This window comes from Gambusia affinis, linkage group LG11 (genome assembly GCF_019740435.1).
Source record: "Gambusia affinis linkage group LG11, SWU_Gaff_1.0, whole genome shotgun sequence".
Taxonomy (NCBI): domain Eukaryota; kingdom Metazoa; phylum Chordata; class Actinopteri; order Cyprinodontiformes; family Poeciliidae; genus Gambusia; species Gambusia affinis.
Window position 1 is genome coordinate 20,687,239 of NC_057878.1, and position 25,809 is coordinate 20,713,047.

General features: G+C 37.3%; 1 protein-coding gene across 1 annotated transcript in view; it reads right to left on the reverse strand.

Moving 5' to 3' along the window:
* Window positions 1-948: 948 nt before the first annotated feature.
* abca12 (ATP-binding cassette, sub-family A (ABC1), member 12) overlaps window positions 949-25,809 on the reverse strand; it is a 66,717-nt gene continuing 41,856 nt past the window's right edge. Inside the window, exons 50-71 of the mRNA XM_044131716.1 lie at window positions 25,012-25,245; window positions 24,784-24,925; window positions 23,489-23,735; window positions 22,275-22,364; window positions 21,212-21,299; window positions 20,945-21,072; window positions 19,842-19,929; window positions 19,425-19,533; window positions 17,171-17,225; window positions 15,058-15,235; window positions 14,844-14,959; window positions 11,726-11,888; window positions 11,377-11,630; window positions 10,933-11,137; window positions 10,290-10,399; window positions 9,902-10,052; window positions 6,108-6,242; window positions 4,916-5,019; window positions 4,555-4,647; window positions 4,323-4,428; window positions 2,120-2,257; window positions 949-1,632 (exon numbers count right to left, since the gene is read on the reverse strand). Coding sequence (XP_043987651.1) covers window positions 1,528-1,632; window positions 2,120-2,257; window positions 4,323-4,428; window positions 4,555-4,647; window positions 4,916-5,019; window positions 6,108-6,242; window positions 9,902-10,052; window positions 10,290-10,399; window positions 10,933-11,137; window positions 11,377-11,630; window positions 11,726-11,888; window positions 14,844-14,959; window positions 15,058-15,235; window positions 17,171-17,225; window positions 19,425-19,533; window positions 19,842-19,929; window positions 20,945-21,072; window positions 21,212-21,299; window positions 22,275-22,364; window positions 23,489-23,735; window positions 24,784-24,925; window positions 25,012-25,245 — 3,039 coding nt within the window. The 3' untranslated portion in view covers window positions 949-1,527. The remainder of the gene's footprint in view (window positions 1,633-2,119; window positions 2,258-4,322; window positions 4,429-4,554; window positions 4,648-4,915; window positions 5,020-6,107; window positions 6,243-9,901; window positions 10,053-10,289; window positions 10,400-10,932; window positions 11,138-11,376; window positions 11,631-11,725; window positions 11,889-14,843; window positions 14,960-15,057; window positions 15,236-17,170; window positions 17,226-19,424; window positions 19,534-19,841; window positions 19,930-20,944; window positions 21,073-21,211; window positions 21,300-22,274; window positions 22,365-23,488; window positions 23,736-24,783; window positions 24,926-25,011; window positions 25,246-25,809) is intronic.

Consider the following 25,809-nt stretch of genomic DNA (forward strand, 5'->3'; position numbering starts at 1 on the left):
TGCAATCCTAGTCTTCACTTCACTTCAGTTTTTTATACCAGGTCACAGAACTTTATTGCACAGTGCCTTGCAAAAGCATACAAAAGCAGATAGGGCTTTGTATGGCTTTCTTCTTCCAAGGTTTTCATCAAGGACAGATTTGGAGATTGCAGGGCAAATACTGGTCATGTCATCAGGTTCTCCCACCTGATCTATGGAATCTTTCCAACTCTTTCAGAATTACAATGGGCTTCTTGACAGCTTCTGTGATTGATAACTTCCTTGTCCGGCCAACATTTGACAGCCATTCCTTTTTTAGGTTTGCTGTTGTACTCCATTTGTAGAAATAAAACATATCATAAAGGAATGTTGGAATGAACAGTAGCCTACTCAATGAGCTGTTCAAAGGTGGGGATATTATTTTTCTTATAACCTAGCCCTGTCTTTATTTTCTCCCCAACATTATGCTAAAAGTGCTCCTTGATCTTAATTATGCTGTTTGGTAACTATCGCGCTCTAATAAATCTATACAGCCTTCAACTAACACTTGAGAAAAACGTAAAGTGAAATAACTGGTGTAAACCATGCACATTAATTATGCGAGTCCTAAAGTAATTTGATGCACTGGATTTTATTTCGGGTGTCCCAGTTAAGGGGTGTTAAAGTATGCATGCCCCCTTTTCAGATTTATTTGTACACAACGTATTAACATTTTTTCACTTCTTAATCATGGGTTATTTTTTTTGCTGGCCTATCATATTCAATTAAACTGAAATACAGACATGTTTGTGGTTGCAACTTAACTAAATGTGAAATACCTCAAAGAGATTTAATTATTTTACAAGACAGTATGCATCACACACCTAAGCAACACAGAATAATAGAATGGTAATTAGATTCAGAAATAAACATAATACGGATCAAAAGTGATGAATCACAATGTAGAATCAAAAGAAAATGCATCACATGTATTGCAACAGCACTTGGAAAAATATTTTTATTTTGATTACAAAAAATACATTCATAATTATAGTTAGATGGTCAAAGAGCAGGAAAGACTATTTAGTATTCAGTACAGCCAGTCCAGTAATAAGCTACATCCTTAGAGGTTGTGTTAAGGAGAAGAGCAAAACTGCACATTGAGTTTGGAGTAGAGATATTTTCTTTTCAGTTCAATCTAGTGCATAAAATAATATGTACTTACATTTGAAAATTTGATGATGAGTAAGATTCATTTGACATAATCAAAGCATACCAGTATCATGGTCAGTTGAAGATAATAATTGAGGAATATTGAAAATTTGTTCTAGAAGCCCAGCCACAAAGAAAATAATTAAATTTCGTAAATATTAAGATCTAGTAAATTAGGAAAGAAAACAGTAAGTAAACACAAGATCAATCTATAAACTTCAATTGTTCATCTGTGCATAAAATTACAAGTAATAATTTGATAAAGATAATTTAATTTACCCTGCATTTGATCATATTTTGCACATGCTACAGGTATTTTACATTGGGTAAATGAACCTTCATTCAAGCCAGTCAGCTTTATGTCTTAGCAGCCTTAATGGAATCCAGGTCTTCAAAGTCGTTTTCACTGTGAATTGGGATGGTTTCCATGCTGATATCTCCCATGGCAAAATTGATGAACACCTGCAAGAATTTAGTAACAATGTAAGATGGAAGGCAAAGTAAAAAGTAATAATTTCTTCTGAAGAAAACTGTAATATTTTGCTTATCGTCTGGTCAGCTTCACAGCCCAACCCCCCTTTTTTTCTTCCATCTATGATGTCTTCCAATCCCAGAGCCCCAAAGGGTTTAGAGCAGTTGAAGAATATCAGCTTTGGCTGCATATAAAGCTCATGGATTCTCTTCCAAACTCATATTCCATTTATTTTCCCTCAGGCATACCCTCTGTCAGTTTTCCTCTGACTCTTTTAAACTTTCTATGCTCTGTCTTTCACTCCCACTCAGCTTTCTTCTGCCCCTGCTTCCCCTATCACCCTCCCGCTCTTTCTCTCATCTCATGTCCCTTTTTTCTGTCCCCTGCTACCATCTCTCCCACACCTCAAAGTGACACAGTACTTCCTTCCCTCACTCGTTCTTTCTCTTTGTTTATGTTCTGTCTCTTTTTCCTCACCTCATCCAGTGTGGTCTGGCTCACAGAGAAGTGTTTGATCCGCAGAGCATGCTTGTTGGACTCGAGCTGGTCGAAGATGTCAGCAACTCCACCAGGAGCATTTGGTACGTGGTATTCCACCATGGCAGAGTGCTGGTCCTGTGTGTTGAGAAAGAAAGCAGAGTTTGTGTTTAAAGTTGGTGAAAACATAAAACTCCCAGTGAAACCAAAAGTAGTGTACCGAACATTAGACCTAAAGACATTTGCTTTGGGAGAAAATCGACATTCTCTGATAGCAAATCCACAGTAAGCTATATACAAACGTAATGTCAAGAACAAACCTGGAGAATTTCATATTCCTAGATTTTTAACAAAAAAAATCTCACACTTTTGGAAATCAGTAAACTTAACAGTCAAAAAAACAGCTCAAATTATTTTTAACCCTGCTATAAATAACCTTGTCATTGACATTTAGAATGAATCTACATTAGTTTGCCTCCAGAGCTAACTAGCAAGCATACTGGTTATTGGCTACTTAGATATATGCCAAGACCAAGGTGCTTGTACAACACCTAAAACATTTATATTGGCTTATGCAGGCATTTTTTTTCATTGTCAAGTTTGCATTGAATAGTTATTTACAAAGTAAGTCAATTATTGTTTTAAACATGAAATAGCAAGTGTTTGAAACAGAAAATTAAATACAGACAATACAGATGTTCAAAATAACTATATATTTACATTTCTGTCATGTAGCTGATTTGACCTGAAACCTTTTACAGGTTACCTTCTCAGTAAGTGTTTCACTCAAGAACATCATTGGTGGTGCATTGTCTCCAAGCTCCATTTCAAGTTTAATAGTCACTGGCTTTTCATTTAAGAACCACCAAATGCAAACTTAGTGATTTGAAGCTTCAAAAAATAGCATTTGCATAAACCACTAATTTTTCGGATTGGATCTTGGCCCCTCTCAAATGTGGCATTAGCTTCAGCATCAGGGTCCAGTTAATCTGGGTTTAAACTGAATGAAGATGGGAAAATAATCAATTTAAGACCTTATAGGTTTTACTTTTACTGATAAATATAATAATGCTAAGAATGTTTTAGGCTTGCATGTAATTAAAGATGCAGCAACCTTCTGAACCTATTATTCTGTTTGGAATATCTTTAGAATGTGAAAACACAAATTTTCAACTATTGGTAAGTATTTAGAAGCTAAGGAGTTACAAATGTCCTTCAGGAGTTTTTGAAAGTTTTTAACACAAACAGAAAGAATTACGTCTAAACCCACATCTGTGTTTATGCAGCAGCTTGTTGACACTTAGTTTTCACACTAAACAAAGTAGAATGTCAGAATGAAGTTGTCAGACTAGTAGAGAGAGAAAAAGAGATTTTCTGCTGCTGGCTATAAGCAGCGACTGTGCCATGTAATTACAGTGACACTGTCAGACATTACTTGGCAATATTTCAACTCTTCTTCTGTCTGTGTTTATAATGCTGGGTTATGGTAAGTTTACGATTGATAGATTTCAATTAATTTGCAGAGACAAATGAAGTTTCAGCAAGTACAGAAGTTATGTGCAGAATTATTTAGCATTAACACAACTAACCTCTGACTGAGGAAAGACCAAAGAACAATTTTTGTTTCTTTTTATTTTATAATACTGTTGTAGCATAGGACTGTAATGGGCTTATAAGGGTAACAGAACTTTTTTTTTTTCCTGGCAACATAATTTCAACTTAATGCTTTAATATAATTTTGTGTGAAACGGAGATAAACGTTTGCTTTTATAGAAATTTTCTTTTGTAATAAAATGTGTTTTAGAACATTAGGTGCAATTTGTACAAAAATGTCACAAAATAGTATTATGAAGTTGTTCAAAAATATACATATCACTGATTCAGTCCTGTAAGATTAAACTATATTTTAATAAAACTATCTACATAATTAAACAGTAAAAAACTGCACAATTTCACCAGACCTTTAAGCTGCTAAAATTTTAAGTTCCAAATATGTCTCTTCAATGTGTTTCAATAAGGGAGAGAAACACATTGACTTAAAAGACTCAGACTCTACTTTATTTCATAATCATGTTACATCTGCTATTTTGCTTTACAACAAACAGAAATAAATGTCTCGCTACATTTATTAGAGCATGCTATAGTCTTTCACCTTAAGTCTGTTAAGTACTTTTGATTACTCTGATGAGTTGACGAAGCTCACCTTGAGAAACGTGGTGGGGAATTTGCGCTGCATGAAAGCAGTGATTGCCTCTGTGTCGCACAAAGGCTTGGCCAAGTACATCTTCACAGTGAACCCGCTGCCAAACCTGCAGAAAAGATTTTTTTATTTTTTTTTACAAACAATGAACTGTTATTACATGTCCGAGGGGTGGCAAGCGTGTGGGTGAGGAAGAGAGCGGAGGTGTGTTGAAGGATGAGTAGAGGTCACTAACCTGTTCTTGATGTGCTGCAGGGAGCCCAGGCATCGAAACTGACCTTTCACCATGATGGCAAGACGGCTGCAGAGCGCCTCACACTCCTCCATGCTGAGATCCGGAGACAAGGGGAGAAAGATAAAAGGTCATGCAAGGACCATTCAAACTTAGAATAATTAACCTTGAATATTATTATTTCAGCATATTTCATTTGCAGAACAGTAGGAAAGAGTGGAAAAACACAAAGCATATGGCGCTACACTGCTATCCAACTTGTTCAGTTTTGATTTTTTTTTAATCCTTGCTCCTATTAATAAAAAGGCAAAGTATATATTTTAGTCAGCTGAAATTAGAAGACTACTCAAAATTTACTGCTTACCTGTGAGAGGTTAGAACCACTGCACATTTGCCCCTCACTTCCTCTGAGATGATCTTCCATAGATGACGCTTAGTGCGTGGATCCATGCCAGAGCTTGGCTCATCCTGGGAAGATGAAATGAGTCAGTGAAGAAGATGAGTGCATTGATATTACTATTAGAGATGTAATGACAAAGTGGTATGTGATTGGAATCAGCCCATTTTCCTCATCATCATCTCAAAGATTTCACCTTCATGCTATCGATGAACCCACTGCTTCAGTCACTACCAGGTTGTGTTAATAGCACTGTATTCTTTAAATGAATACAGTGTGAATAAAATATAACTAAAGTCTCCCTGAGAATGCAGTTATTGCAGTATCAACATGGCATTGAAAAGGTAAAGATGTAAAACACTATTTAAAACAAAGCTGTATTCTCTAAGACATCAAGACATGTTATTCCTTCAAGGTTGGAGACAACAAGACTTTCAGCAGAAAAGAATAAGCTCGAGCAAAGCACATCAAAGTTGCTCAGTTTGATTATTTTGAGCATCTGTTTATTATGAAACATGATGGAGCATTGGGAGCCTTTTACAAATTTCAGAGGTAAGTTATAAGGAAATTGCTGTTTTCACCATACTGATCGTGTACATATAAAAGTAAAGACAGCTTAAATGCTAATTCTACAATAATTTAGTTTTAAAATAATAAACAGTTCATGTTTTACAGTAGGTTGTATCTTGCCTTACATCTTCTGGTATCATAGTGTGTAAATCAGAATAAGGCTAATGTCAGTACTGAAGTGTATTTACAAAACTTGACGAAAATTGCAGAAAAATTATTTGCTTTTGACAGAGGATGGCTTGTGCCATACTTTGGAAGAGTACCAGGAGGAGTTTACAAAATTTTGATTTACCTATGGTAAAGCAAAGAAAGATATGGAGAGACTGAGAGAATTATTTATTAGAAACATAACATAAAAATAAAGTCTAAAGCTACAAGAAATACGGTGCCGTATACCTTTGAGATGTGGAGAAATTAATAAGATCCACTCAATCTAAGGGATCATGACAAATCAATATGCAAGTATCTAATTTACTTTAAGGACCATTAAAAAAAACTACAATCAACTAACTTGATATTATCATTCTGGTGACCATTGAAGGAAATAATTAGTCAGGTGGGGTTGTATAGACAGGTGCATCCTCCTTACCAGTAGCAGGATTTGTGGATGTCCAATGAGCGCAAGAGCAGTGGAGAGCTTTCTGCGGGTTCCACAGCTGTATCCATCTGTGATGATGTTTTTGTAGTAATTCAGCTCTAGCCTCTTCAGAAGGTAGTTCACCACCTATAAGGGAAGGAAGCATGCAGGGATTAAATGAGGGATGAGCAGAATAACTAGTACCATAGGTTTGTCCTCTGCATGTATATATATATTTTTTTATAAAATGCAAGAACATCATAATTCTCTGTCCCTGTAACATTCCAAATTCAAAAATGACTGATTATTTATAGAACTGAAAGTTGAATTTATGAGTAAAGGTCTTGTCAGAAATCTACACACATTGGCAACTTCAAAGATTCTTAAAAAACTGAGTACTCGTGTTTGAATTTAATACAGATCTTCTCTAATTCCTTTCTTGCCACTAGCAAATCACTTAGCATGATAACTTTTACCCCACCACGCTTGAAAGTTGGTTTTGGAATCCTTGTCTCTCTCTCTCTCTCTCTCTCTCTCTCTCTCTCTCTCTCTCTCTCTCTAGATATATATATATATATATATATATATATAAATTTCTTGAAAATGCATTCAAATCAGCTCCATGCCAGGAGACTAATCAATTTAAACAAGCTCTAGTATGTATAATAATAAATAATGGACAAAAAGTGACCATTTAATGCACTTTTTTTTATAGCTGTCTTGTTGATGGCTATAAAAAGTGTGTGGTTTCTTTCTTGAGCCTTTATGAATCAATTTGACACTGTCTGGATGAAAACATGTGTACAAAAAAAAGATCACATTGTTTTAAAAAATAAATAAATCACAGAATTAATCATTGGCAAAATCATTCCTCCCTGGAAAATGTAAGTGTTGGGTGTATGTAAACTTCTGATCATAGATGTATGGTATTTCCAACATGGAAAACTAAAAGCCATTCAATTGTTAACTAAAACAGATCTAAACCAACAGCCTGAAAGTTGATTTCCTACCCATTTAATCCACCAAATGGATGCTCTCAGCAGAGGTCCAAAAAGCCACTACTTCTTTGAGCGTATACTCAGCAGGGAAATGTGGATTTACAAGGACAAAGAGCAAACAGCGGCTTGCTCCTCACTGGGAACTTGATATTAATGGTCTTACAGTAATTGCTTTTTCCTATTCAGTCCACTACAGCAACACAGTAAATTACACAAGGTGTCTATCAGCTTTGCTCGCATGCATATTTAATATTGTTTGCACTACAATGATGACATTACATGGTGACTTTACTCTATCAAAAACTGGCAGCAATCCTAAGGCAGCAGGAACCGATGCAGGAAAATCCATTTGGTGCATGTCAGCAAATTCTTTTTTGCAAAGGAATAAATCAACAAAGCAGAATGATACCTAGCGATTAGAGGCGCTTAAAAAATATCTCCACTGTTTTCTTTTTATCAGTCGCATGGTACTGTGAGCTCTACTACTAGTGTGCTTTAAAAAAGCTTGAGGTCATTTCCAATTAAACTATGGTCATTTCCTCACCAGCTGGAGAGTTGGGAAAGCAGATCAATAGAGCAAGCTAATGCAATAGATACCTCAGTTGGCTTAGATTTTCTACTTTTCCTTTGTAAGAGGATTTCAGCTGTAACTCTTTGTTTTTTCTGTTTGGTTCACTGATCCAGGTAGTTGAACAATGTCTACAAAATTAAATAGTTACAAAAACTACTCAGTATTCATCTACTGAATCTGAATGACTAGTAGCTACAGCTTATTACATTCCTGCCAGGTTCAGATCAAAATTTGTTGTGTTTTCATGTTCTCTCATAAAAGCCACTCTCCAGCACCTTTGATGTAACAACTCATTAAGCCGACAAAACCATGTCAACGCGAAATGACCCCATTAAGGTTTGTCTCATTATCCACAGCAAGGGGACTGTCAGTGGGAGACATCATCAAGAGAAATTCTATATATAACTTCATCTTGGTGAATTAGGCTGACACTGCCGTTGTGGCTATTACAACCATTGCTGTCATTAGCCTGATCAGATGAAGGCGAAGGGCTTGCAACAACAACGGCGACAGTGATTAGTGTCAGACATCTATTTCTGTGCTTCATTGTCTCTCCGTATCTTTGTGTCTGACTATACTTGCTGATGTTGTCTCTGGCTCTGTTGATAACATGACTGAGAGTGTCAGAAACAATCAATGTTTTTTAGTTTCTGTGGAAAATGGAGCGCAGGAAGAGAAAGGGAGGCAGATTTTTTTTCTGCGTATAATCCAGATTTGTCATGACAACTGGCGCGCCAGCTGTCAGTACTTATGAGAAAGGATAGTACGTTTTAGCAGACTACTAAAAGTCAAAAAAGCAATAAACATATCTTACATTGTATGTGAAGACAACTTTTTGGCCTCTTTTACTTTTGATCTATGACATCATCCCAGAACGTCACCTCAGTCGACTTTAGCTAGATCAATGTTAGCTTTTAGAAATTTATTGCTTTGTTCTCTGAACTAATGAAATGATGGTAAAGTCACACAAAGATGCGCTTATTCTGTGTGGTCAGTGAGTTATAGATTAACTCATTAATCTATAAAAAGATTAAAGTATGAGTCATGAAACATGACAGATTGAATCTCTCTTTTAACCTGACTGGATGACCATGCTTATTTACACTGAACTCACAAACCCCTTCAGTTAAGTGGCACAGATTTTCAGCTGTATTTTGGTATTTCCATGGAGATAAACTGAATAATTGCAAAGTGTATCTACTGTAAATACAATGGAAATAAATACACTTATTCAATTTCTGTATTAATCAGATGATGCAAATATTATATTATCTAAACACCTGAGTAATTTCATCTGAGCGAATATTGGTTTAGATAACAGAAAAAAATAATCATAATCTGAATATAAATTTGTTAAATAAATATTCTTTAACTTACACAAAGTGTGTTGATATAGAACATACTACTGCACTGAGCTAAAAGGTTTATTGCAAGTCTATCAAGTGTGATAATCATGGGAAAACACATAGAGCCTACAGAGAAGAAAAGAAAAATCAGAATTTTAAAAGAAAAATACTCCAAAAGGAAGTTATGTTGAATTGGCTTTGGAGTGCAACAATCAGAATAGGAAAGGACCAGAAACATAAAATAATTAATCAATGATTATTGATCCATGACTGCTTAATTTTATGCATGAAAGTGCACTGCCTTGGGATCTAGCAATGCACATGCCATGTCGGAAGCTGATCAGGGAAAAATACAAGATTAGCACAAAAGCAAAGAACATACAGGTTGTCAGAAAGACAAAGATTGCTTGCTCTATATGCTTTCAAAGCTCCCTCTAAATTCCATTTTCTTTTTGTTCCTCTGCTAATTTCTCTTATGTTGGCAGCAACGACAGACAGGCACGCTGAGTAATTACCACAGAAGGAAGATTGATTAGTTCTCTCAAAGATAAATGAGAAGAATAGGGATAAAGTGACACATCTAATAAGATTCAACCACCATCAATGTATCATTTAAACACAAATTTGCAGAGATGCATTGGTCTGCATTGATAAAAACTTCAGTCCTCAATTCTGAAGTTTGGACGCAGAGACAAGATGACAATAGCTTTCCCATTTCGCTCCAGACTGTAAGGCTTTCAGCACACATCATACGCTCTGATTAGGTATGCATGGAAGCAAAAGCTTCCAGTGCTGCACTGAGAGCGCACCTTGGAATATGTATCAGATTCTGTGTCGTTTTGCATGTGATGTTGACACTACCCAAAGCTCTGAAAGACTGCTCTTGCTTACCCCAGCTATCTCTCTCTTTGAGATGCCACGAATGCGAGCATAGAAGTACAGATGTTCTTCTCCAGTGAGCAGATCGTCGAGTGCATCCACCTGGGGACAGTAGCCGATGTTAATTCCCTGGCCACGGCAGTCCATGATGTCCACCAAGCGCCTGGGGCCAAGAAAAATATTTTTAAATGGAATCGAATATGATTTCCTCTCTGAGACATACTTAATAGCTTTAGAATGACATGTAAACATCCAAAATATATTTGTATCATCAAAAAAAATAATAATAATAACGTAAAAGCTACGCTACAAGCATTTACCTATTTCCATCAACACTGCACAAAAGAAAATTTGAAAAGTTTGAATGTTTTGTGTATAAGCTAGTCGTCATACAGCTTACCCATTCCTGTCCCTGATCTGTGCGGAGCCATCAGTGGGGCTCACATCTCCAGTCAGCATTTTGAAGGTGGTTGTTTTTCCTGCCCCGTTCACTCCCAGGAGGCCAAAGCACTGAAAGGCAAAGACTTAACTTAGTAACTCAAATATTTATTTACAAAGCAGTAAGATTAAATTGATGTCCATGCAAGTTTTCAGAGCCTGAGTCTACAAAAATGTAGCAAAAACAAAGTTAGTGGTTTAATACAAATGGATAAACAAAAAGATATTGAGAAATAATTAAACCTTTAAAAGATCTGATAATACATGTCAGTTTGGGCAATAACTTTGTAAAAGCAGTCCACAGCATCACAAAATCTGGATACTTGGAATTAATATATTATTAGTACTTGATTATATAATAATAGCAATAATTACAAAAACTGAATTTGGTTTAAATCTCTCATGGTGAGCTGTACAAGAACTAAACTCTTCAGAAAACAGCATAATTTAGACATTATTTGGACTCTGCTTTGTTTGGATAATTATAGAGATTTGTTTCTGGCACAGGTTGGTAATTAGGGAAAGAATGACCACTTCACTGTCACACAGTCTTTAATCAGACTCCATTGTATTACTAATTTGTGTTTTTGTTTGCGAGTTCTTACCTCTCCAGCAGGGATGCCCACAGACAGCTTCTTGACAACAGGGACCTTCTTACTGAAATGTTGGTAGATCTTAGTGAGCTGGTTGATCTGCAGAATGTCTGAGCTGGCTGCTCCACTGGCCACACGGAGATTCTCAGTTGCCACATCCTCATCCTCCTCTTCAAGGTCAGACTGAGGCAGTGTCTTTCTCCCCAAAATTAGATGCCTACAAAAAGAGAGGAACTGAACCCACCATCTTCTGACACACAATTCTACCCACTGAGCCACACTTTGCTGCACTTGTTGCATATCCAACCTCATAAGAAGACTGAAAAACAGACCTTGAAACATCATTCTGTACATGTTCTATTGGTTTTAAGGGTTAAAATGAGTGCACCCTGACTTAATGTTGTTCATAAGGACAAACTAAAAAAAAAAAACTCCCTTTAGCATCTGGCACTTTACCTGACTTTCCGTATGAGGGACCTGTTTAGCAAGAGGCGCAGAGTGAAGAAGAAAAGTCCTTGGATGAGGGAAGAGATGAACATCCAGCCCAAGCTCTCTGTGGAGAATGGACTCTTGTAGGCGTCAATTCCGTAGCCGCTGAGAATCTGGACCTCAATGTTCGACCTGGCCAGCAGCATCAGTCCATTTCCAAAACTGAACTGGGGGAAGATGAGGAATGCGTTGCTCAGCTTTTGCAGGATCTCCTTGATGATCTGTTAGGATGAAAGAAAACAAAAACTAAGCTTAAAAATTGTGTTTTTGAACTAAATGTTGTGCTCTGTGTGGATATGTGAAGCATGCTGGTTACCTCAGCTTTGTGCATTGATATTTGTCCCAAAAAGTATAGAATGGAGGTGGTGATGATGGTGTTGGTGCTGATGAAGAGGTTGATGCACACATAGGTGATGAAGGCCTTTTCTACATCTTTGAAGACACCCGCTAGCAGATACATCCATGGGAATGTGGCAAACCTGAGAGTTTGGCAAAGAAAGAATATTTTAAAATAATTTATCACAAATAACCTCCAGAAAAAACTTTAAATAAGGGTCTCTAAAAAGACCAAACAGTCTATTTGAGCTTATTGAAAGCAGGCACAGAAGAATATCAAAAATAGTAAAGTGGAAAATACCACACCAAAGGAGAGTAAACATTCAGTTTTGAGGCCAAAACAGACAAGGATAAATTACTTCTCTCTTTATTCTCCAGGTGGGAGAACATCTCCTTTCCTTTTTCTCTCACGTAATCTGCTAGTTCGTTTGATTGGGGGGAGGGGTTAGTGAGGAACAGAAGAAAAAAGTGAGACAAAGAGAGAAATGAAAAATAAAAAAAAGGAGGAAAGGAATTGAAAGAGACACACAGCGAGACAGAGACAAAGCATCTGTGTGCCATGTCCAAAAAAAGGTGCTTGGTAGGCAGACTGTGGGTGCCAAGCCATGACAAGGAACAGAAGCAAGAAGGCTGCACACCAGACCAGGTGGGTGCAGCCTGACAGATGGAGCAGTGCGATTGCTCATTGCTTGGGAGGGAGACATCTGTCTGATAAATGAGAAGCAGAGTGCTGACTCTGCCTACGATGATATAGGACTCAGTATGAGGGCTGGGAACAACAACGGCCAACACAGGGGTCTAAATTTCCACCACAGTTGGTGAATGATACAATTTAATCTTCCGGTACAGATAAAGAAAACATAACACACTATTGGTTTGAAAAATCTGAATATCTATCAGAAGGATTTTTAAACTTGAGATTCAGCTGTCACTGTATTAGGGTATATTTATTTCTTAGGCCACTTTCTGTCTCTCTATGGAATAACCATGTTGGGAGGGATTATATAACAGTCTTTCTATGCTAATACCATCTGTTGTCAAAAAAAAATTAGAAAGTTAAAAAAACAAAAAAAAAACATAGCTGTCTTTAGGTTTGACAGTAGCAGCCTCCGTCTGGTCTGTGCTGTGAATTTAACCTCGCAGCAAACAAAGTAACACCCATTAGAGATTAGAAATCCCAGTGCATATGTGAGGAAAGGCTGTTGTAAATGTAGGAGCAGTTGAATGATCACAAGGCTTAGGAAAATCCTCTGTAAGAAACATTGGATTTTTGATTGATCCAAAGTTTCACTGTTTGCCAACAAGATTTCAGTGTTCATATTGATAATATTTTACAGTCAGCCAGAAGCTTCGTGCTGACATCTTGTTACGCACTGATGCTTAGTAAGAAGCCCCTGGGCCTTACACCATAAAGTAATATGTACACTTTCAGTCAAAAAATACATCTGTGGATTTATTTTGCCGAGGTTTTCATAGATTTTAAATTCTACCTTTCGAGTTTGGGGCTTGGGAGAATAAAGTCACAAAAATCCAACAGGACTTATTGTGTAAAAAACCCAATAACAAAATAGGAAATTATCTTATTGTGACTATATTAGCCTGGCAACTTACAGTTTCCTTCAGTTCAAGATAAAATGCCTATTTGGTTAAACCGCCTCTTATAATGCCCTGGAAAAGTATGGACTTCCCCAGCATTTAGCTTGTTGAAATCACAAACCTGAAAGTATATACTTTTTGAAAAATCACTCTGGACCAGCAATCCCCTCAAAGTTGTAGTATCATGTTGTGGGAATGCTTTTCTTTAGTCAGGACAGGTACATTGATGGGAAGCTAAATAAAGCTAAATCCAGAGCAACATTGGAAGAAAAGCTGCTAGGAGCTGTAAAAGCCCTGAGGCGAGGTAAAACTTCCAGCAGAACGACGACCTTAAGCATAAAATCAAAGCTATAGTGTTTAGATCGCAGCATATTCATGAGTTAGAAAAGCCTACTGAAAGCCCAGATCTAAGAATAATTTTCAAAGGTGACAAGAGACAAAAAATAACTGTACACACTGGGATTTTATCTAATCAGAGTATTAGCCATATAGATGCAGAAAACCAGTATAGAGATACTATAAAAACTAATATAACTGAATTGAAGACAACTTGTAATCTCAAAAAGAGATGGCTCTACAAATCATTGTCTTTAGGAGCATAACACATGGAAACTACTTTAAAATTTTCTTTTGTAAGCAGAAAAAAAAGATTTATTTTTTGCTTTACAATTTTGCACCTAGTTTTGCGCTGGGAGTTGTGACGTTTAGGGCGGGGTTATTGTTATTGCGCAATAACAATACTTTTTCAATGTAATGTGATGATCTGCACCACAAAGGATTAACTGATACAGCAGAGACTAGTTATTGAGCAACACAGTACAGTTATTTGTTATATAATCAGACCACCTTCTATGAATTAAGTTTTTAGCTTTTCATTTTTAAGGTTGCTGCTAAAAGCTTCAGTCAGTCCTGATTGAGCAAAAAATTGCATCCAGCAGGATGGAGTTGCTCAAACCTTTTATTTTTAAATTAGCTACAATTTGGTAGCTTCAAGAAGATGATGTTAATAAAATCCGAAATTAGAAGTAGAACACTCAGAAGAAGATTAGAAAGATAGGAAGAATTAATTTACTGCTTTGATGTGATAAAAAAGTTTCATATAACTTTGAGATTTAAGAAAAACATAGTGAAGTCTTCATAGTTTTCCAATCTATAGCTGATTATTGTCTCACTACAAATTTCTTAGGCCATTTGATACTTTTGAGCAATTGTAATGTTTTCAAAGGTTAATAAAAACAACTGTATCATATCCAAAACCTAAGTGTTTGATCAAGTACAAATATCTGTTTGTTTTTTTTTACAATATAGAATTTACCTCCAGTGTAGCATGTGTTCTGGCTTTAACTGAATGATTTCTATAAACGTTGGAACAATATAATGGCCTAATTTCTTATCACATAATATACAGTTGAGGTGAAAAGTGTAACCACAAGTGAAAAGAAAAAAAAAAAAACATCCAAAAAATAATTAGCAATTTCTAAACTTTTTCCAAAAATACTAACCCAAAGAGGACAAAAAGCAGGCTGACGGCACCCAAATTTTGTCGATCCGTAAAGGCAGGAATTTGGAAGGCAGCAAACACACAGATGGTCAATGTCACTGGGATCAAATAAATGACCTGTGGGGCCGCAAAAACATATTACCAATTATTTACATGATTAAGTCAGGTACTGCAATGTTCCTTTTGGTATGCCGCCTCAATACAAGAAGACATACCATGTCATAAAAGAAGTTCACAGCCCAGTAGAAGGACTCGCTGATGCCGGCAATGTGCTGGAGCCTCTTGGAGCCACTGTGGTGCTCACTGACTTCATAGATGGCAAAGCTGGCTGTTGCAATTGAAAATCCTGTGAGTACACACATGGCCACCATGATATGAAGCATTCCCTCGACACTGTGGGGCAAAGAAAAAATTATTCAGACAATTGGATTAAGTTATGCTCATACTTCTTGAAGTATCATTAATCGGAAATATTCTTCAGGAAGATATTGCAGCTTGCTTTGCTTTGTCTGGACTGCAGTGAAGACAAATGAACCAGTCTACTGGGATGTGCCAGAATTCTTTAAAAGTTGCTTGAAAAGGTTGGCCCATTTTTAAGTTTTGAATCTAATGATCATTAGCGTCCCCTGTTGAGATCTGACTAATTTGAACAACTGAAGTGGTTAGCAATAAATGGAATCTCATTAATAAGTAATTCTTTGCACAAAAGGATTAATGTTCCTCACTTAGAACAGCCTCCACAATAGTAATCTCTACATGAAGCTGTCTAATTATTATTTTTTATTTTTTTTTGGTGCTATCTTGTTATGATTCAACATAGTTTGAAAACCTTGTCGAAGCTATGTTCAATTTTTGATGGTCAAACTATTTGAAGCCCACAGTCAGCAGCTGTTCATTTCTCCAAAGCTTTTTGTACTTCCACTGAAAACTGCTCAACTACATTTAGTACTCTGCTCTAGTATGGCTAAAACACCACAGATTAGACTGAATATCTTGCACAAGGCTGTGAGGAGGATGTGGATAAATCTGCCAGAGTGACCAAGAGGGAGGGCGAGGGAACAGCAGAGAGGGACATGTGGTGGGTGTGTTTTCAGGGCAGCGCTTACTACAGAAGAAAGCCAGGAACGGCAGCTACTGAGCAGGCTTGTTATCAGTGCAGCCAAGATAGCCTTACAATTTCTCCCATGGGCACAGCTACAGCAAGGCAAAAATCAAGACATTTCAAGGAATACATCTGCCATATCTTTAACACAGCACAGGCCAAATCAATATATCAAGAGAGGAAGCCAAGTATAACCCTAGAGTGAATGAATGAGCAAATGTGGCTGCTGCAATATGTCAGCAGGCTACAGCTCAGACAACAGGAGAAACTAGTGATAAGTCACAATGAATCGACTGGTGAGAGGGTTAGCTCGACTAGAGTAACAAAAAGAAGTAGGCTTTATGAAGCAGCAAGGTTGCTAAAATTCCTTCTCAGAGTTTAATTTCCAAAGTGAAATACAGAGTATTTTTAATAAACTAATACTCTGAAGCCAGGGAGAATCAATCCACCTTAAGGATAAACACTCATTACATTGGGACTCTAATCAATAGCGCAAGCTAAGAAAAATCCATTTAGAAAATCAAATATGGGTAAATACTACTGTCATCTACCTCCCTGTCTTTAATCCACTCTGACTTCATAGTTCAATTTTGAAAAATAGAATGTTTTTTTTTTTTTATTACTATTTTCTTAGGTCATGCAAACAGCAACTCTTATTCCCTTCTAACTGGGGTAATTTTAGAATATTTACACAAACTGAACTGTTGATACCAGTGATGGACAGAGAAATATGCAGGATTTGCTGAAAGATAATCAATATTCCAGTCGTTTTTAGACTGAATAGCATATTCAGAAAATCTCAGTCATGGTAATAATTAAAATTTTTGAGGGAATACACACAGAAAATGTGATTTAATAATTCTAGCAATGCTCAAAATGTGGACTCTGCCATCCATTTGTTGATCTAAAATGACAGTAAAACCATGTTTCACACTGCTCTCTAATGCATCACCTCTGTTCTTCAGAGAGAGATTATAACCATTAATAATGGGAAGGCCATAAAAAAGCAATATGAATGCTTGTCTTACACATTCTTATATTCCTTAAAGAGAAATATTCCAATGTCAGTCTGAGCAACTGTCATTTTTACAAAAGCTGGAACTCTTAAATCTCGTAATTTTCAATTGCTGCATCAGTGACTGATAAAGGTGTTTTCCATGACTACAGCTGTTTGTGCTTTTGCATGCTAGTAATCAGTTCAGCAGAACACTGAGCTTAGTTCTTACATTATGTCTTCATCATCCATCCGGCCAAAGTAGGGGTGGCTGGAGACAGAAATGGCTGTAACAGAAAGAAACAGGGTATTTTACTATCAGTGGTAAAAAACAAATAATAATACTGCATGCAAGCTGTTTTTTTCAGCACAGAATCAAATGAGCAATGATATTCTCTTAGCAATGGACACAGTCAACTGCAAAATACACAACAAGATGATTTGATTTGCTGGCGCACACAGAGGGGGAATTGAATTTACTTTGTCATTTTCCTGTGGAATTCTAGATGCTCACTGACACAAACAACTCTTCCTCATGTTTTTGCGTACATTTCACTTCCTGAGACGTGAAGAGCATGTGTCCACCTTGAAGCACATTGACCTCAGAACAGAATGGAGGACCAGTGCACTCCTTAAAAGCACCAAGAGTGCAAAGATGGGACATTTATGACTGATGCATATCATGTTTGTATTTATTTTTAGCTGCTGTAACCATTTTTTTTATCTTGTAGTATATGCTCCCCTATTTATGTTTATGTACTTAGCTCTAACCATGAAGAAAGGAGGTTTATTTTGATAATATCCAGCCTTATCACACTTCTAAGCTTGGTATGGTGTGTGTATATTGGGATGAAATCTAGAACATTTCCAGGGCATCTTCGTCTCGTTTTATTTAGGTTGCCACTTTAAGCATTTGGCAAGCATTAAGTTATGTAATTTTTTTTATCATATTACTAGCACTAGAGCATGTGTCTGATGATTATGTGATGAAAATATGAACAAAGGAAGTATTTTTGATCAAACATCAAGTATTGTCACATCCACCAAGTATGTGCACAATCTACATTGTGGTATTGCAAAAGGATAGAATAATCTACATTTGTCCTCATATTATTGGCTATTTTCATTTGTCATCTCAGGACCATCTCATATTCTGGCCTTTAAGTTGAATTTTTTTATAAAGTCTAAAAGTGCTAGCAAGTGACCACAGGATTATAAAGCTGAATAAAGCAAAAGATAAATAGTAGCTCCTTGCTGATGGAGACTCTTCCATCCATTTGGCATCCAACATCCTTCCAACCTTCCAACATCATCAGGAGGATGATGTTGGAGCTTGCTTTTGGTTAAGTTAACTGTGAAATATCATCACTTTAAATTTTTTTGTCTTCTAAATAGACCATGTTTTCTACAATTCAAGTTTGCAATAAGTGTTTTATTATTCTTAGTTATACATTTCAAGCTCGTAACTTTGAGTTATTAAACAGCTGATAAAATGTATATTTTCTCAAGAGGTAGCTACACAAAGTCTCCCAATATAAAATGCAACACCAGTGAGTCTGATTAAAATCTACAGTCTTGACAGTAGAGACTGATGATCTAAAGTGTTACAGCACATCTGCAATAGTGGGTGGATATGGTCAGAAATCCTACGAGAAGGGGATGAAGAAACTGTTTGATGCAGACATCTAAAGGCTCCCAGCCCACTGCTTACACAGTGGTGCACAATGTGAAAGCGAGCGCATCAGTTTTGACAGATAAACTGGTCACCTTGAAAAGTAATCTCACTGGATCCACACTCTTGCCAGCCTCCCCCATTAACGATAACATTTAAATGGTTACACGTTTTCCTGGAGCAGTTCTATCATCTGGTGGGGAATTAAAATGCATGCGTCTGTTCTTCTGTTCATGCACCGTATACGTTTATCTGTCCAGTTTTTATTATTCATATGTGCATGTATGTGTGTTTGTGTCCTGCTTGAAGGCAGATGGTTAGGGTGCTTCTCAAGGCTGAAACGAAACAAAAAACGTGGGCCAGCCTTGTCTCTCTTTAGCATAGTTCCCCAGTGAGTGACACTAATTAGTATGCACCACGCATCATGCTGTTAGTGTAAGGATACACAGCACCCCCTGGCTTTAATCTAGCAAAAATGAACCATGAGTAAACAAGCAGTTTGCAGCTGCCTTTATTTAGAACACAAAATGTGCAGGCTGCACCTGGTAATGCTGATATGCTAATATTGCTGATATGTATTTTTATTTTTTTTTTTTTGCTATTCTGTGTTTTTGTTTTCTAATCAAATCTTTATATTAACAAGGACAAATTGTTTGCCTGAAGGAATATCAGAGATTAACAGTGAAAAACTGAGGATATAACTTCTCAAAAATATCTCAAAATGACATTAAGCTTCAACAAATAGTAATCCGATTAAATAGTTATTTCTGGTTTTACCTGAAGACCCTGAAACAATTTCTTAAATCCAGCTTACCGTATTTCTGTGGATCTTTGTCTGCTGGAATATTGGAACGCAGGATCAAATTGTTGAGGCTGTTTAAGTACGCTGGCATTGTGTGGTGACCCTCTGGGTTGTACCAGACCTATGGTCAGGTAGGCAAGCATTAAAAACAATCACCCACTTCACAGTGGTAAAAATCTGAAAATGTAAATTAGCTCAGTGAAAGAACACCTTAAAGATTCACAGAGCTTCAGATATTATTGTGGGAAAGCCTTTAAGCAGTTATGACAGTTATGACAACAGTGACGATTTAACAGTCCGGCTCCATCTTAGAGCATTAATCTTGGAGAGTGTAATTAAGATGTTATATATTAACTTTTAAAAACTCTTCAGCACAGCAATTAAAATTATAAGATGACAATTTGTGAGCAAGAGGGAAAACAAAGTTACCTTTGACAGTGTGCGGTTTTTGGGAACGGCCTTAAGGTCCATTTGCAAGTCAGGTGGGAGCGGCATGCCAAAAGCAAAGCCACCATACCTGAAAAATCAGAGTGGACACATCGATCAAAACAAGCAGCTCTGGTTCCTCATGAGAAATAAAATGTGACATGCACTCTGTTTTTCAGTGGATTCTTCTCTTGTTCTCACAGCAAATATCCAACACTGAGGTAAAATGCATTTGAGGTAAAACCTCAAAGAATGAACATGAAGAGTCATCTTAGGCATACAGGAGGCTAGTTTATCTCAAGCTGAGCAACAATGAAAAGAAAGCTTTCAGGAATTATCAAACAAGTTTTTACATTTCTGCTCTCTCCTCTCTATAGTAACGCAATGTTTGAGAGACACATTTAACTAGAAATACTCAAAGTACTGTCACACTGTTTCTCATCTATCACGATGTATCATGGTGCATTTTACATGGGGCTAAATTAGATGAAAGGAAATGTGTTTAGGGAGTATTAAGTCTTGTCACATCTGTGCAGTGGCAATTTCTCATATCCTCAACCGCCCAGGGCGGCATCTTTCAGGAGCGGCATGAGCAAATCAATATCAAGTAATCAATAAGCTACATATATTTGCTTTTAATGGATTTAGAGAACTACCTATAGGATGTAATATTCCTTAATCCTTATTAGAAAATAATGGTAAAAATGCTCTCATCCATCCATCCACTAAGACAATACCATATTAGTGGATATTACAATTTATTAATATTCATTTTCGGGTTTAAGGTGAGGTTAAAATGCTACACAGCTAGGACATGGGGTTATGTCCTGATTAGCTTACTTTTCTACAAACTGCAAAATATGACATGCGTTTAGCAAAGGTAAAAAAAAATACTATCAATAAGAACTTCACTGTATGTAATTTCAGCAGCAGAGTTTCTATGTATTTCAATGAAATCAAAGGTAGTTGGAAAATAGTATGATGGGTTGATTAACAGGAAGGAGAGGTTCAGAATAAAATTCAAAATGGCATCTTCTGTCAAATCAAAACAGAATAAATTTTTTGTTGCACCACTATCAAACAAAGCTAAATTATCCTCCATTCACCTGTTTCTGATGAAGTCATTGGCTGTAGCCACCAGGTAGTTCTCCACGTTGACGCCAGTCAGATTATAGACAATCTGAGATGAGGGGATCTCTTTGAAGGGGGGCTGAGGGTTGTCCTTGTCGCAAATCTGTCATTTACAGAAGACACAAATGGTTCACAATTGCCTGTTTCTACAATGATGGAGAATGTGGCCATCAGAGGAGACAAGTGAGAACACAAAAACTCACTCACTCGCACGCATACTGTTCTCCCTGACCCAGACTCACCTGTTCCTGTTTGGTGCATTGACACACACTAAATGGTTTGGAGACATTCCCACTGGAGCGCCAGCTGTTTGTGCTCCTTGTGCAGATCCTTTAAGAGGAAAAATAAAAAAAACATTTGCAGTGAGACGAGGCAGCTCGACATGTGTTTGTGATCATACCTTTTTCAAGATTCAGAATCTTGGTAAGAAAATAAATCAGGTCAGAAAGAGTTGATTCTGTATGTTTGTCTGTACTATACAAACAATGTGAATAGTTAAACTGAGAGAATAGTAAAAGCCAGTGATTCATGAAGTAGTTAAGAGTTTGGGTGGTTTCAGTGAAACTAGAAGTTAAATATATTCTCTCATCACAGTTTTCCAAGCTGTTTAATGTGTTGTGATATTGCATGAAATGTGTTTGTGTGGGTTATTACTCGACACCCACACAGTTTACTTTCCACCAAGTGGTTTAAGGGACACTATGTGCAAATAAAACAACAGACTGCTGAAATACATGCACAGTAATTGCCAATAATGATAGTTAAAGGGTTTTATTTAGATTTTCTTCTGCAAACACAATGTTTAGCAATAATCAATGTCATTTTTCTATAGCAGAAGTTGTGACCAAACATGCAAACTGTTTTATGCTTTTGCTATCCTTTTTTATGTTTTCTTTTAATGATTTTTTTGGGGTGAAAGGGGGGGGAAGGCGGGTGGTTTAAAATTCCCCATGGTTCTGCTTCATGAGTGCTAACATTGATTTGAGGGCCTGCAAGGGGAAAATCTCCCCTATAAACACGAGGTGTTTATGGAATACAGATGATGCTGTCACATCGCAGAGACCTGCTGCAGGCTTTCAGCCTCATTCCTCGAGCTGAGCAGCAAGGAAATGAAGAGGAGAGACATGAGAGAGAGACCAGAGAGAATGAAAAATAAAAGACTGGAGAGAGGCTGTCCAGTAAAATAAAATAAAGAGAGAACCAGGAGGCATGGGAAGAATAGCAATCTCTGGAAAGTGAAGAGGCAGTTATCAAAATGAGTGTATTTTTTAGCAAATGGGAACAGCTGGAAGCGTAATTACGTACTGGTTATCAGAGTTGTCGAGGCAGGCGTTATCGATCCCAGGGAATGACATCATGGTGTCCACCAGATGGCTGGATTGAGGATTCTGGTTGCTGTGGAGTCAGAAAACACTCAGCTTAGACTTAAAGGTACCCTGAAAATTTCAACCAAAATGATGTAACCTAAAACAACAAAAGTCAGCCTGAGGGGCTTTACTGAGATTTTATTTTAGCAAGGTTGCATAAACCCAATATATTAACCCTAGAACTGACATGTAGACACAATTAGTGGTATTTACTGAAAAACACAAGCACATGAAGGCAGAGATGAAAGGAAAGCATGAAACAACTGACCTGCCACTTTAGATTTAGCTGGTTTTGTTTTAGTCACCCTTTTTCTTGATTTAAACTCAGGAATACACACTCATAAATAAACAATGAGATAATTACCATTGTTGATACAAAAAAAGGAACTAGATGCCTGAAAATAATGATAAAATCTACAAACAGGAAAGCCTTATGTGCATCTAATTTGCCTTTGTGCCTCCACCCATAACATTCCTGCTAAATATAATAAAGTGTCATATTTTTGGTCTAATTTGCATGTCAAGTTAAAGAGGTGGAGTGTCCACTCCATCTTTGATATGGATTCAACATTCAGCGATTTCTCCCCTCCTTCATGTCCCCTTGATCAAACAACAGAACATGTTGAGAATGAAGCCATCTCACCATCTACTGACACTCTTCATCTCTTTCCCTTTGATCAAGCATCAGAGCTCTCTGCATCTCCATGACCTCAAATCTTTGCATTCTTTGCCAGCACCTTGTACTTAAAGTCCATCTGCCCTTCAACAAACTACCACTTTAAATTGATTGTACAAGCGTTGCATGCAAATTATGTGGGAAGAAGTGATTAAATCACGCATTTGTGGAATATCCTGCTATTTCTATTTCAAATGTTCCGAGATTGTTTCCCATGAAATCAGAGTGGCTTTGCTTCTTTTGGGTTATTTTCTATATGCAACAACAAAAAAGTCCTGACTGAAACTGTGCTGATAAGGACTTTAAATTCCCCTGACCAAAAAAAGCATGTGATCAAATCACATGCTTTTAGTTTCCAGCTGAGAGGAGTGATTGCACAAGCGCTACCATTTGTCTGGAGCCCTGATTAGCCTGATTTGCTTCTTTGATTTCCATTTCTGGTGTGGTCTGTAATTTCGCTGCCAAAGGGATCTGACCTGAAGAAAGAGTAGCTCGCCCCAAGGTTGTAGAGAGCAGGGCTCAGCTCCAGCTCAGGATAGTGCTGCACGTCGCTCTTGATGGAGCCCAGGCCCATAGCTACTATCACAAAGACAACAGGAAGCAGGAACTGTGCGAGCAGGCTCTTCCAGTCTCTCCGTGTGTGATGGAACCTCTTGATCAGCATGGCTGTCAGCTGCTGCCAGGCCAGGGCCAGGCCAGATACAGTGGATGACCTGGTAAGGTCTGGAAAAGATCAACAAGATGTTTTTTTTTTTTTTTTATGTACAATGATCATAGAGGATAAAACAGTTCAAGAATATATTCCACCTTTGGAGAAATGCTGTGGTCTGTACAGTTATTGCCATTTCAAGTCAAGGACCAACAAAGATTTGTGCATAATTATTAAAGTTATGCAGCATAAATATGTGATACCAGGAGGGAAATCCTGCCAGAGTAGCCCTGGCAGGATTTCCCTCCTGGGAAGAAAGGGCTACAGAGTAGCCCTTTTTACTCTGATACCCCCAAATAACTGCAACTAATTGCCTTCAGAAGTCACCTCATCAATGAATCTCCTTGTGTGCAACTTAATCTCAGTATAAATATAACTTTCCATGTAGGATATCTATCAAATGTGTTCTCAAAAGAATGTTAAAAACAAAGGCATTGTTAGGAATGCAAAAAAAAGTAGAAACAGAAACGATAAGGAGCAAAGTCTTCTGGTCTGTTGAGACTAAAAATTTTGACTTACCAAGTATGGTGGAAGACTACAAAATGCACATCACCCTTAAAACCAACACTCCCGGAAGAGCACCAGTTAGAGGGGAATGCTTTAGATGAAGCCAAATTAACGTGTAACAATGGCCCAGGCAAATTCCAGATATCAAATCTACAAAAAATGTTTTCCATCTGATCTGAAAGAGCTTGACCCATTGTCCAAAGAAGAAAGCACAAAGTAAGCTGGTAGAAACCCTTAAAACTGTAACTGAACTGCAGCAAAATGTGTTTCTACAAGGTTTTTACTCAACAGGTTTATTATAAATACACTTTTTGGGTAGTTTTTCATGCACTTAAATTTTTTTTAAATGTATGCACTACTTCATGTTGGAAACTGCACTAAAATTCTGTGAAATCTGTGGTTGTAGAATGGCAAAATGTAAGCAGCTTACGGGAAGAGAAATACTTTAGAAATATTGTAGGGGATTAATGGAAAACCAAAACACAATAGGTGAAGAACAGAAAGAGAAAAGAAGCAACAGTTGAAGTGAACAATGAAAACATCATTTCAACTCACTGATCTTGTCACCATCGCCAAAGCTGCTTGCACAGGAGTCTGATGGGAAGCTGTCGATAGATGCAGTGTCAGAAATCGTCTCGGAGATAGACAGAGGTCCATCCTTGCTGTCTGGGCTTCCGCTGGTCAACTGGAGAAACATCTGCATACACCCAAGTAAAAAGGCTGCATTCAGTCATGGTTCAGCCTCTGTTTTCATTTTTCATATGTGATTGTGTAAAAGCTCACCTCCTCCAGTGTGGTGTCAGACACGCCATAGCCCCCAAGCTGAAGATCGTCCAAGTTGGCATCCAGCGCAGTCAGGAGGGAGCGATATGATGAGGCGTTGGATGAAGTGAAGGGAGGTAGAGAGTAGACCACATCACCCCTCTGGGCTTCTTTAAGCCGTGCTTCAGGAAGATGAGCTTGGATGAAGGCCTTGAGGTCAGCACTGTCAATTCGCTCAGCTGCTGGGCTTTGGATCTGTAAGAAAAACAGCGGAAATTTTAAAGTCTATTTTTTCCTATTTGATCCTCTTTCCCTCCTGTATACTGAGAAGATGGTTTGGAGTTTTAATGTTTGGAGAAGAGTTTATAAATTTATTCTCCAAAAAACAAAGGTCTGCAAAACAAACTGAGCACTAAGAGGGAAAAAACATCTAAAAAAACAGAAAATTCTAAGTGCTAGTTGTGCAAAATACATAGGTAGTTTTGTAATTGTAAAGTTCACCAATAACAAGAATTAGTTTTGAGTTGGATTCACACAGGTTGAAACTAATTTCACAGTTCACCTCCCAATCTAAAATCCCACAACATTAATCTGAGATGTTTCAAGACATTTTTGGTATTCTGGCTATTTCTAAGGAAAGAGTTAGAATTGACACAATACATTAAAAAGGAGGCCCATTTCTCTACCCTTTACTATAGTACTAAAAAACACTAGTTTTGTGTGGTGTGGCCAGGTTGCACTGACCCTGACTTTTATGAGTTTTTTTATGTGTTGTTTTGGAAACTGATGTTCTGACAGACCTCTCAGCTGTTTCACCAT